Source organism: Schistocerca gregaria, chromosome 4, assembly GCF_023897955.1.
Source record: "Schistocerca gregaria isolate iqSchGreg1 chromosome 4, iqSchGreg1.2, whole genome shotgun sequence".
NCBI classification, from domain to species: domain Eukaryota; kingdom Metazoa; phylum Arthropoda; class Insecta; order Orthoptera; family Acrididae; genus Schistocerca; species Schistocerca gregaria.
In genome coordinates, this window is record NC_064923.1 from 605,874,050 (window position 1) to 605,888,215 (window position 14,166).

Here is a 14,166-nt window from a genome sequence, read left to right on the forward strand (position 1 = left end):
CAACTCCTTTGGTTCCATCAGATTCACCTGGTCCTACTCCAAATCCCATGCCACTTTCCTAGATGTTGACCTCCATCTGTCCAATGGCCAGCTGCACACATCCGTCCACATCAAACCCACCAACAAGCAACAGTACCTCCATTATGACAGCTGCCACCCATTCCATATCAAACGGTCCCTTCCCTACAGCCTAGGCCTTCGTGGCAAACGAATCTGCTCCAGTCCTGAATCCCTCGACCATTACACCAACAACCTGAAAACAGCTTTCGCATCCCGCAACTACCCTCCCAACCTGGTACAGAAGCAGATAACCAGAGCCACTTCCTCATCCCCTCAAACCCAGAACCTCTCACAGAAGAACCCCAAAAGTGCCCCACTTGTAACAGAATACTTCCCGGGACTGGATCAGACCTTGAATGTGGCTCTCCAGCAGGGATACGACTTCCTAAAATCCTGCCCCGAAATGAGATCCATCCTTCATGAAATCCTCCCCACTCCACCAAGAGTGTCTTTCCGCCGTCCACCTAACCTTCGTAACCTCTTGGTTCATCCCTATGAAATCCCCAAACCACCTCCCCTACCCTCTGGCTCCTACCCTTGCAACCGCCCCCGGTGTAAAACCTGTCCTATGCACCCTCCCACCACCACCTACTCCAGTCCTGTAACCCGGAAGGTGTACACAATCAAAGGGAGAGCCACATGTGAAAGCACCCATGTGATCTACCAACTGACCTGCCTGCACTGTGATGCTTTCTATGTGGGAATGACCAGCAACAAACTGTCCATTCGCATGAATGGACACAGGCAGACAGTGTTTGTTGGTAATGAGGATCACCCTGTGGCTAAACATGCCTTGATGCACGGCCAGCACATCTTGGCACAGTGTTACACCGTCCGAGTTATCTGGATACTTCCCACCAACACCAACCTATCCGAACTCCGGAGATGGGAACTCGCCCTTCAGTATATCCTCTCTTCTCGATATCCGCCAGGCCTCAACCTCCGCTAATTTCAAGTTGCCGCCGCTCATACCTCACCTGTCTTTCAACAACTTCTTTGCCTCTGTACTTCCGCCTCGACTGACATCTCTGCCCTTAACTCTTTGCCTTTAAATATGTCTGCTTGTGTCTGTGTATGTGCGGATGGATATGTGTGTGTGTGTGTGTGCGAGTGTACACCTGTCCTTTTTTTTTTTTCCCCTAAGGGAAGTCTTTCCGCTCCCGGGATTGGAATGACTCCTTACTCTCTCCCTTAAAACCCACACCCTTTCATTTTTCCCTCTCCTTCCTTCCTTCCTGACGAAGCAACTGCCAGTTGCGAAAGCTCGTAATTTTGTGTGTGTGTTTGTGTGTTTTGTTCATGTGCCTGTCTGCCGGCGCTTTCCCGCTTGGTAAGTCTTGGAATCTTTATTTTTAATATATTTTCCCATGTGGAAGTTTCTCTCTGTTTTATTTACTTTGTAAATAGTAAATTTGATAGTCCATGTATCAGCATCTCAGTGGCCAGTCTGTCAAGTGAAGGTATATGGTGAAACAAGTCCCATGTTTGGAAATACTGAGGTTTTTTTTCTTGTTTTAATGCAAAAAATTGCTGCCAAGTAGCAGTGTGGAATGGAGTCTACATTAAATTCAACACAAGCAGGGAACTGCCTTTAGAAATGAATCAGTTGTTAAAATTAAAGACAAATGTTTAACACCAAGTTATATATTCTCCCAATTGTTAACCAGTTACGCACATCACATACGTAAATACAAAGTTTTGTTAACATTACCTATCACAATCCTAAAAGCTTACAGCATGACTAATGACAATGTGTTTGAGAAAATTAGTCTGCCCTGACACTAGAAACATGGATGCAGAAGGGCACAACATGCCACAGATTATTTTTCCAGGTAGTTTAATATCTTTACCCAATCTTCCTCAGAAACAGAATAGTTCAATCCAGTACTCATCATCATTTGGCAACTGCAATTAAAGTACTCCTGCAAATTTTAAAATGTGTTTAATGTTAAATGAGTAATCTTAAAAAACTTTGCATTTTACTGACATAAGAATATTGTCAGCTCAGTGATCACTTCAAGCTGGTATTTGAGAAAAAAGAAAAAAAGCTTTTGTCACCTATTTTCTGCAAAAATGCCTACATAGGAACTAAATAAGATGTTACATTTAGCATTAGATTAGACTAATGACTTCTCTGATGTCTCACAGCAAGTAAGTCGGACTAGCATCAGTCTCTCTCCACAGTGAGACTGGAAATCTTTGAAGTGTGAAGTGTGTTTGGAGATCAGATGCAATACCTCTTACTAATAAACTAACAGTACTGGGACAACTTCAGACACACTGAAGCAGTTCTTTAAAGATATTTGTACTTGGTTGACAATATGGAGAATATACTTTGGTGTTAGACATTTCAATCTTTAATTTTGACAACTGAATCTTTTCTCAAAGTAATTCCCTACTTGTGATGAGGTAAGAAAAATCATGGTTTCCATTCCATGCTGCACACTACTACTTGGAGACAAGTTTCGCATTTAAAAGAATTTGACACTCAGTAGCTTTGAACAGAGAACTATCATTGCACAATTGATTTGAGGAACTGCGAAGTACATTGAATTAGCTCTCAAATTTACAAAGTGTATTGTGAGCTCTTTTTTCCAAATGTTGGCAGGTTCATAGTCTCAAAAGGAAATAAAGACATCAATAGCTTCCAAAATTGCAGTGAATATACCAACTGAGGATATAATCAGTTGCTCGTTTAATTGGTCTGCAAAAAATGGCTACCGCAGTTTAGCATCTCCAACAATCATGAAAGTCGATACATGGTCTCCGTCATTCTCGATACAGCGTGTACACATAATGACATCATGGCATGGATCTGCCAATGTGCAGTAAGATTCACCAACCAGAAGTATCACAAAAATTTAAAAACATAGACTCGGGTAGCAGTAGTAAGTGCTGAATGTCTCACTTGCTAGGTTGTCACCAAAGCTGTAAACTATCTTGTGAAAGGCATAACTCATGTAAAGCAACAAATATAATTATTTCTATTGAAACTTCAAATAAAGACTATTGTTAGGGATAGAATAATGTTGCATTTCCCACTTTCCAAGATCTTGACTATAGAAGTACATGGATAAGATGACCTGGGCCTCTTCAAGCCAGGAGCCTACAACATCCTCTGCCAAGAAGGTGTATAGGCACAATATCCATGACTGAGGAGAGGTGCCTTAAAAATTACACAGAACTCTGCAATGATGACTTGGATGAACTGGCAGAGTATTGCTTAAAAACTGACCATATTGTGGACTATGAAAAGCCAAAGATACTTCAACAATCCTCCTCTTTCTGAGACTACGTGTGCCTAAAGAAGCAGAAGAAATTAATCTTGTGCAGTATCAAAAAAAGACAGTCTTCACAAGGCATGATAATCTGTGCTTGAGGGCACAATGTGAAGTGGCATGAGAGAACACGGCGCCATTTTCCCCAGTGCAGCTCATGCCACCTGCTGATATGCACCTTATCTCCACATTTGCTGATGAAAGTGCATAAAAAAATATTTCCCAACACATACCTATCATGAGCAAAATATTTTGCTCAGCAGTAAACATCTGAGGGTGTACGATACATTTGTGGTACTTACATCATTTAGTGGTCGGGGTCAACTGTTGAAATACAATATGGGTGAGGAAGAGAACATTTTGCCAACTGTGGTGAAGAATAGCAAAGTGAGCACCAGGTTCTGGGTGCTGAATTAGGAATGCCCCAAAGACGATAGTACAAATACTGCAAACTACCAGCAGAGCTTTTACTTCTGCAGCTACACTGTATGTCATGAGAAGCAAGGCCATCATTTTTGAACTACAAGAACTAATGGAGTTTGGGGGATACAGAACATTCTCACAATACATACATGTGGTCAGAAGGAAACTCTCACAGCACAAAAGTACAGAAGCACGAACAGAAGTATGGTGTCGGCATCATCGTTCGATACGGCCACATGTGCTACCACCAAGATTGGATAAGTTAGTTTGGCCTAATTTGTGTCGTTCTTGGACAAGAAAGCTTCTGTCCCCTTCTATGGGTCAAGACAGTGCCAACTGAACAAGTCCTTTCCTTTAAAGTGGGGAGGACCTTATGGCATGCCAAAGTACCTGAATTCATTTATTTTCTATAGGGATATTCGAAAAGCCTAATTTATGAACATTACTGACATTGACAGTGTGGGAGTGAGGGGCTGAGGGAGGGGAGGGGCTGAGGGAGGGGAGGGGGGGTTGGCATTATCTGTTGATTATCATAACATGAGGGGAAAAAAAACTAGTACACGAGTTGTGCTTGTAACTGCATCTGTGACACTAGGCATTAAATGTTTCTCCTTAGGACAATAATCACTTCAAGTATCCAGTGGAGAGTGACCTTAGAGATGTAGAAAGATGTCAGACGTATATTACATTTAATTATCTGTTGTATACTACATTTAATTTAACACAATCCGGGATTACTGTACTACAATTCTAATTCAAAATAACCTGAGACACATTTGAAAGTTTCTGTGTAGATATTTTGCAGTATAGTAGAAATTACCAAACAAGAAGTCATTTAATTCAGTTAAAACTTCAATAAATTTCTTACATGACATTTTATATCCTCTGATAAGTTGTTGGTGTTTAATTCACCGTATCATCTTCCTTCATACACAGCTCTTATCTACTATCTAGAATATTACCATACAGTATATCATTCTGAACTTATTGAGTTCTTTACCTTCTTTTGAGATGTTTTTAACAGCTCTGAAGAGAAATAACTCCGGAATGCTGATGTATGCAGCTGCCTGGCTTAAGCTTCCAGCCACAGAACTTGCCCTTTTGTTCTGATGAAAAAATAAAAAATAAAAACACACAATCCTAATGAATTCTCAAATAAGAAAGTAGAATATCTGCAATGCCCTATTTTTTGAAATGAAGACTGATCATTAGTTATCTCATCACTTATCAGTAGTAGCAGCTGATGAAGTAGCATAATCAATACGTATTATAAAAATATACATATACTATGTGATCAAAAGAATCCAACATTTGGCTGAAAAGGACTTAAGTGTTAGTGGCACCCTCCATCAGTAATGCCAGAATTCAATATGGTGTTGGCCCACACTTAGCCTTGATGGCATCTTTCACTCTCATAGGCATGCACTCAATCAGGTACTGTAAGGTTTCTTGGGGAATGGCAGCCCATTCTTCACAGATTGCTCCACTGAGGAGAGGTACCAATGTCTGTCAGTGAGGCCTGACACGAAGTTGGCATTCTGAAACATTCCCGAAGTGTTCTATAGGATTCATGTCAGGACTCTGTGCAGGCCAGTCCATTACAGGGATGTTACTGTTGTATAACCACTCCACCATAGGCCGTGCGTTATGAACAGCTGTTCGATCATGTTGAAAGATGCAATCACCACCCCCGAATTGCTCTTCAACAGTGGGAAGCAAGAAGGTGCTTAAAACATCAATGTAGGCCTGTGCTGTGGTAGTGTCACACAAAACAAGGGGTTCAAGCCCCCTCCATGAAAAACATTACCACACCATAACACCACCACCTCTGAATTCTACTGTCTGCACTACACAAGCTGGCAGATGATGTTCACTGGGCATTCACCATACCTACAGCCTGCCATCGGATCACCACATTGTGATTCGTCACTCCACACAATGTTTTTCCACTATCCAATCGTCCAATGTTTACGCTCCTTACACCAAGTGAGGAGTTGTTTGACATTTACCGGCGTGATGTGTGGTTTATGGGCACCGCTCAACTGCGAAACCCAAGTTTTCTCAACTCCCGCCTAACTGTCATAGTACTTGCAGTGGATTCTGATGCAGTTTGGAATTTCGGGTGTGAATCTGGATAGGCGTCTCCTATTACACATTACGACCCTCTTCAACTTTTGGCGGTCTCTGTCAGTCAACAGATGAGGTCGTCCTGTCCGCTTTTGTGCTGTATGTGTCCCTTCACGTTTCCACTTCACTATCACATCAGAAGCTGTGGACTTAGGGATGTTTATGAGTGTGGAAATCTCACATACAGACATATGATGCAAGCGATACCAAATCATGTGACATGTTCGAAGTCCATGAGTTCTGCAGAGTGCCCCAATCTGCTCTCTCACGATGTCTAATGAGTAATGAGGTTGCTGATATGGAGGGATGCTGGCAGCACAGTGCACCTAATATGAAAAAACATATGTTTTGGGGGGTGTCCAGATACTTCTTATCACATAGTGTGTGTGTGTATGTATGTATGTATGTATGTATGTATGTATGTACTCCTAAACCACTGGACTGATTTGAACCAGACTTTGTACAAGTATCACTTACTGTCCGGAAAGAAATGCTGTGGGGGAAGAACCACCTACTTATCAAAGGGGTGGGTGTGGAAAAGATACTCGCTGATGCCCCCTCCCCCACAACAAAAGGAAAAAGGTTAATAGCCTACTACATTATCACCACAATGCAGTACAAATGCCACATCAGGCATAGTATTGTAATTTATTGCTTCTTTACTACTAACTCTACTCATGACACCTTTTGCATACAGTATTCACATACACCATTGAATGTACATGCAGAATCATAGGATTGAAGACACACAGCTCAGGAGATAAGACATCAAGCATTGAGCTATGTGAAAACTAAACTACACCCCCATCCCGATCCACACACTCTTCTGAAGAAAAACTGACATTTCCAAATAATAGGATTTTTTTTCTACCAGCACTACTTTGAATACCTACACCTCCTGAAATTAAGTACTGGCCAACCATTGCCTCTCTTTGTAATGTTACAGTTTTCTCAAGTGATTGTTTTTGTTTGATACAAATAGCACAACCAACAGAGACATATACATACCAAGACAAACCTCTCAATAGGATGAAGTGACAATTAAAAACTTAGTGGAAACAGAGCATTCAAGCTCAGAATGAGAGAGGAAATTAGCTGCGACATTTTCAGAGGAATCATTCTGAGTTTTGCCTTAAGTCATTCAGAAGAATCTTTAATCTGGATGGCCAGTTAAGGATTTGAAATGTATTCTTCACAAATGTGTCTGATTTTCAGATGTCACAACCACAGTACCGCCTAGCTGTCACAATAGAATAACTATTCGATACAATTTACTTGAGACAATTCTAACAGGCAATAAAGAACTGAAGTATCTACTAATAACTAAAGCTAATTATTTAGGTACAAGGCAAGCAACTTAGCATTCCTGATGTGATTCTTCATGCTTTCCCGGCGATCCAATGTCAACTTAGCACTCTTTTACAAATCAAAAGACTAATACAGAAACAGGGTTGTACCAGATAGAATGTACGTCAATGATAAAATCAACACATTATGGACTACTGAAATGATATGGCATTTTAGAATCCAGTTTATCTAGTTTTAAAATAATAGTAAACATATGGAAAAATAGGAAGCACATTCCATACGCTAAGGCTTACATGGAAACTTCAAGACGAAGTACGAACGCTGAAATGATACAAGCCATACTAGCATATTTATTTACTAAACTGTAGGTTTCATAATGAAATAAATGGAACTGTGGCTGAGCAGTTTTAAATCCATTCTAAGCTCTCCAACACTTACAATGGCTGTCAATCTTCACACCCATCTGAATTCTCTACTCTGTATGATGTCAGTAAATTTAAGACTAATGCCACAAAGACAGTGATACTGGCATCAATATTAATGGTAACGTATTATTGTGATTTACACAAGAATGTGACTCTTTTCACTGCACTATTGGCTGGAGAATAATTTGTATTTACCTTATTCCATGTGATAAAACACAAACACTAGTGTGCTAAGGGCACCAAAATAGATTGCCTTCAGAATCAAGAAGGCTTAACTTCGAAACACTACATTTGAAATAAATGAAAGTAACAAAATTTCTATAGGCTGGCAACAACACATCAAAATATGAAATGAAACAATAAGATTCAACCACAAGTGAAAATAGTAGATAGAACGTGAAATATTTGTGCGATTCATAGTTGAAGTGTCATAACAGAAAAAATAAGGTCATAAGGAGGATGCAGCCACCTTGCATTGTAGCTTGTCAGCAAAGAAGGTGTAGATGTAACATACAACATTAAATTTACTGATGAAGCAGCACCAGGTTAAAAAAATGAAAGGTGTGAAAATGCATCAGCTTTTGAGCCCAGTGGCTCCTCCTCTTGGCAGAAGGGTTGACGGGAATGGAAAAGGAATGAAGGAAAAGGACTGGTGAAGTTTATGAAGAAGCAAAAGTCATGGAAAAATCACCAATAAATCTGGGTCAAGGGTGACTTGCTCAACGAGTGGTCTCCCCTAATCCAGTGTCCTGGGAAACTTTTCTGCAACTGGCCCACTTTCCTAAATCTCACTAGTCCTTTTCCTTCCCTTCAATCCTTCTGCCATAAGGAGAGGTGGTGAAAGTCTGCACCAATGATAGAGGAATAGTTATGTGTATATGTGTATCGTACTGTGATGTTGTTAGTGCTCACTGCCAAGTATGATGGGAAGGGAAGAGGGTACGTCAACTGTTGGCTCCATGCAGCCAATGAAGGAGCAGTTGACAGAGAGAACTGTCACATTTTCACATCAATGTATCACAATCTCCTAAATTGTAACATTCTGAAGAAATGGGCAAATATTTTGACAACCAAGATTACCAATTTAATTTAAGCTTTGTACTAACCTAGATAAAAACCACATAATTTGTGACATTCAGAAGATACAAAAATATGCAACAACAAAGTTCATTAATTTAATTTTTGTGAGTAACACTATCTTATTCAAACTTAGCCTAAAACTTGGGATAAGCTACAAATCAGTCTCAGCACAACCAAGTTTTTTTAGCTTTCACATTCATTGGCTTCACCAACACTCCAATCCTTTTATCACTCCATATTATGATGCAGACATTGATTATTTTTGTTCATAAACAAAATAATTATTTTTTCCACAAGATGATTTTATGTTTAGTCACAATCAAAAACAACTTTTACTGATATTGCTGACTGCAATATACAGGGTGTCCCAGCTATCTTGTCCACCCAAAGTATCTCTGGAACAGTAACAGCTATTGGAAAACGACTTCCACTGGTATCAATGTAGGGCTGGGGCCCCATGAATGTACATATTTGGAAACATTCTAAAATGAAAGCATGTGTGTTTTTTAACACAAACTTACGTTTTTTTTTTTTTTAATGGACCTCCTATATTTTTTCTTCAGCAATCCATAGCATGACAAAGCACATACACAATGGCGTTGATTGCATCGCAATATTCCCATTACATCCCGAGATATTGAGATGCGAAGTTGACGCTTGAAACACCCGACATGTGCTGCTAGCACACGTCCTGAGGCTCAGGCGTGAACCCCATGCTGCCCGTAATCGCAATGTGATTGACATGTGTAATCACACTTCCATACTTATCAAAAGGTCCGAAACGAATAATACGGTCTGCTGCCATCAACTCTCATAAGCACATAATGGTTTCCCTCTTGCATGTTTTACGTATCTACCTACACAATATGAACCAGTACCGATCGGTGTACACCCATCAGATTGTCTTATTTATCCTGCACACCCAAAATAAGGTTTATCTAATGCGTTATATGACCCATTGTACCTGTCGCACAGGGCCTGGCTCTACCTAGTCAAGTGTCCAACGTAGTTCCCACTACTGCCACAGTTACCACTTCGCCTTGTTTATGATTTGTGACCCACACAAACTCCTGTACTCCACCACCCTCTGAGCATCCCATTTGTTGTTGCTTTGGCGTGCAGTACACCGCTTGCCAGTGTAGTCGTGCATCAGAGTAATATAGTGACGGCACGGAGGTAGTACACATTGTGAATAAACGTTGTGTTGTGGAACTTATACTGTGCAGTATAATGTACACACATGAAGATATGGTTGAAATGCTGCTGATCTATGGAGAATGTATGTTGACAGGAAATACGTTATGAGATTGCTTGTTTGTTGACAGTATTGTTAGCAAACATTATGATTATTAAGTTAATATGTCTGTTTTCTACCGTACTCTACATACCTATACTGTACCCTGTTGTAAGTGGACGAAATGCTGTTCAGGCTGAATGACTGTACAGAAGATGATTCCCTGACAAGGCATCGCCTTCGCGCTGGATGTTTGGTCGTCTCACATCTCGTCTACATGGAACGGAAAGCTTAAATCCAAGACCTCGACATCGTCCTAGCACACGCACAGATGAACATGCTGAAGTTGCTGTGCTCGCTACCATAGTTGTGAATTCTCAAATCAGCACATGTCAAATTGAACATGAAGTTGGTGTGTCGAAAACAAGTGCACAGCGTATTCTTAAACGTCATAAAATTCATCCTTACCATGTTCATTTACACCAGGATCTTCATGGAAATGACTTCCGCAATAGGGTAACATTTTGTCGGTGGGCTCAGCAAAAACTTTTGACTAACCCACAATTTTTTGCAGATGTTCTCTTTACCAACGAGGCATCATTCTCCAACAAAGGAATTGTCAATATGAGGAATATGCATTATTGGTCCGCAGACAATCCAAAATGGCTTCGTCAGGTACAGCATCAACGTCTGTGGAGAGTTAATGCTTGGTGTGGGATTACTGGAGATACCATTATCAGACCTTTCTTTATAAATGGCATCCAAATGGCAGACAATACTCCAGATTTATACGACACAATCTTCCTGTTCTCTTGGACACTGTACCTCTGAACTGGAGAATTGTCATGTGGTATCAGCATGACAGATGCCCTGCACATAATGCCTTATGAGCACGACGACTTTTGAACCGTAAGTTCCCTGGTAGGTGGATTGGACGAGGTGGTCCAGTTAGGTGGCCTGCCCTATCTCCAAACCTTACACCGTTGCATTATTTTCTTTGGGGAGCAGTGAAGGATGCTGTTTACCAACATGAACCAACAACACCAGACGACATGAAGCAACACATTATTGATGCTTGTACAGCCATCAAAGAGGAGACAGTAGCACGAAGTAGGGCATCCTTCATTCGCAGCGCGACCCTATGTATGCAAGCCAATGGGCATCACTGAGCACGAGACGTGAATGCTATGTTTAGTATGTAGTGCTGGTATAACAGTGGAAGTTTCTACAAAGGGCCATTTTACCCAGTGATGTTAAGAAACATTTGTTTGCAACAATTTGTCATTTAATGCATTAAATAAACATAACATTGATAATTATATGATAATAAAACTAATTGGTTGTACTTGTTTACATTCAATGTCCTACCTTAACTTCCCAAATCACAACATTTTTACCTAAACAACGGTAAAACTTTTAGTCCAGTTGCTCATTTCACTAAAACCATCAACACGAATTTTACTATTACGAGTGAATGATTAACTGTCACTTGCGCTAGATCTACAGTAACGTAAAGTTTTAACATTGAACGACATTACCTTTTTAGTAACGGATTAACGATAAGCGAAGTTAACTTTGTGACTAACGTTGCGGTACACAGATATGTTACAGAACCGCATCACCCCTAGCCTATGGGATAAATACCTTCTGGAATGTACGATGTTAATGCAGGATGGCAACAGACCATATTATTTGTTTCAGACCTCTTGATGAGTACAGAAGTGTGATTACGCATGTCAATCACCTCATGATTACGGGCAGCATGGGGTTCACGCCTGAGCCTCAGGACGTGCGCTAGCAGCGCATGTCGGGTGTTTCAAGTGTCAACTTCGCGTCTTAATATCTCGGGATGTAATGGGAATATTGCAATGCAATCAACGCCATTGTGTATGTGCTTTGTTACGCTATGGATTGCTGAAGAAAAAATATAGGAGGTCCATTTAAAAAACGTAAGTTTGTGTTAAAAAACACACATGCTTTCGTTTTAGAATGTTTCCAAATATGTACATTCAAGGGCTCCAGCCCTACATTGATACCAGTGGAAGTCGTTTTCCAATAGCTGTTATTGTTCCAGAGATATTTTGGGTGGACAAGTAGCTGGGACACCCTGTATATACTGCCACTCTCTAACAATCTGGGGTGTCTCCTTTAGTACTCTTCCGAAACCTCTGGTCACCTGACCAGCGACTGAAATTTAACTGCAGCAGGCTACCAAAGTAAACGTCCCCAAGCATATAAAGAGCCACAATAGGGCTGATTATCTAATGATGACACGAACTTCAAAACCAGTTAACAGTTGAACAAGTTTATAGTGATTGTGACTAGATATAAAAAGATTTTGTAAAAACTGACAATCACTGACCCCACAGTCATTTGGCTACCTTACAAAAATTGTTTTTCTTTTCTCAGACATAAGTGCCTTACAATTTATTCATATTCAGAGTCACACCACTACTGTATTTGCTCAGAAAAATGAACCCAAGAACCAAAACTCCAATACTAGGCAATTTTACACATAGTTGACTACAAATTTTTGGTATACACTGCCAAACTACATTTATTTTGTAGTTTCAACTTTTTCGTCAAGTGTTTATCATGCAGTATCTCTGTAATCATAACGGCTCTTTTAAAAAGTATTTAATATCTTTAACTAATAAGAGTCACTAAACCTGAAATGGGAACAGAACATGCAAGTACCATTCTCTTTCTACAACCACACTGATTTCTAGGAAGATACTTCAACAGCTTAGTTGCAACATCCAAGCCCCAAAAGTAACAATTCTTACTCTTCACTGGTATCAATGAGCTCCAGTTTGAAGAATTCACTGTAATGCATTGCAGATTCCTACCTCTCATCGAAAAACAATACAAAAAGTACACTGTTTCACAACTTCTAAGGAACAGAAATGATGTTTGACAGGAATAATCACAGGTAATGATGGCTGACATGAAACACAGTAAATATGTAAGAGAGATGTGATGGTATATTTATAACAAAAAATGGTACAGTTTCACTATGAGGGCAAGCAGGATAACAGACGTAAATAACCTTGATATTCGTCACAGGTAAAACCCCTAATGTTAATGACATTTTCAGACTGTGAGGAATGTGTGCTCCTTTGGCACTAATGCACATTTTGCACCTGTTTTTCATACTGGCCACCAAACCATTAACAGGGGGATATTGCCCCACTCTTCAGTTTTCAGTTCCTGCATGGTTCAGGGAGTGGGTGTTCATTGAAAACCATGTCTACCAAGAGCATCCCAGGCATGCTTTATAGGACTTAATTCCGGACAGTATACAGGGCATTTCACACTTTCAATATCTGCACTTTCCTCTGCAACCGACATCAGTGGTCCTGTTGTGGCAAAGCAAGCTAGGATAATTTTACTTCCCCCTTGTTTTGCCATCTGCCTCCTTAAACTCGTTTTTGCAGTTTTAACTAATTTACATTAACATATTTGAGAATAATCTGCATTTTCACAAAAGAGAAAGGTTGGCCCACAGTTTTAAAGAATATAGCGTGAGATCTAATTTTGTACTTAGTTTGTAAATAAAATAGAAAGAAACTTCCACATGGGAAAAATATATTAAAAACAAAGATTCCAAGACTTACCAAGCGGGAAAGCGCTGGTAGATAGGCACAATGAATAAAACACACAAACACACACACAGAACTTGAGCTTTCGCAACCGGCGGCTGCTTCGTCAGGAAAGAGGGAAGGAAAAGGAAAGATGGAAAGATGAAAGGATTTGGGTTTTAAGGGAGAGGGTAAGGAGTCTGTTGTGATAGTGCCACGACATTTAACAGTGCCGCCACGACAGTACACACAAACGGCGATAGAGGCGCTCCGCAAATTGGCTGAGCGCGGGAGCGACACCTAGCTACGAACGGCGCCGGCCGCATGTCACGGCACGGCAGTTGAATACGAAAGACTGAGTTGGAATCATGTGATCAGCTATTGTTTCTAAGACAGATTGTGAATATCCACTCAATTATTGTGATTAAAGGTTATAACACTTTTTGGCGACGAGGTCGGGATATTTTCACTGCGTTGTAGATTTGCGTGTTCGTGACAGGGCAGACATTGAACAGCTTATGCAAGCGCTCATTGAACAACGAACACAGCTGACGGCTACTATTCAGGCTCAACAAACACAGCTGACGGCAGCGATTCAGGCGTTGTCGACGTCGCTTACTCATCGTTTGTCTTCCTCTTCTCCGCCTCCA

General features: G+C 40.5%; 1 protein-coding gene across 5 annotated transcripts in view; it reads right to left on the bottom strand.

The window, feature by feature from the left end:
• LOC126266877 (major facilitator superfamily domain-containing protein 10) overlaps nucleotides 1–14,166 on the bottom strand; it is a 136,898-nt gene that overhangs the window by 57,403 nt on the left and 65,329 nt on the right. For all 5 annotated transcript variants that reach the window (XM_049971532.1, XM_049971531.1, XM_049971533.1 and 2 more), the window contains one exon: nucleotides 4,762–4,867. In XM_049971532.1, coding sequence (XP_049827489.1) covers nucleotides 4,762–4,867 — 106 coding nt within the window. The remainder of the gene's footprint in view (nucleotides 1–4,761; nucleotides 4,868–14,166) is intronic.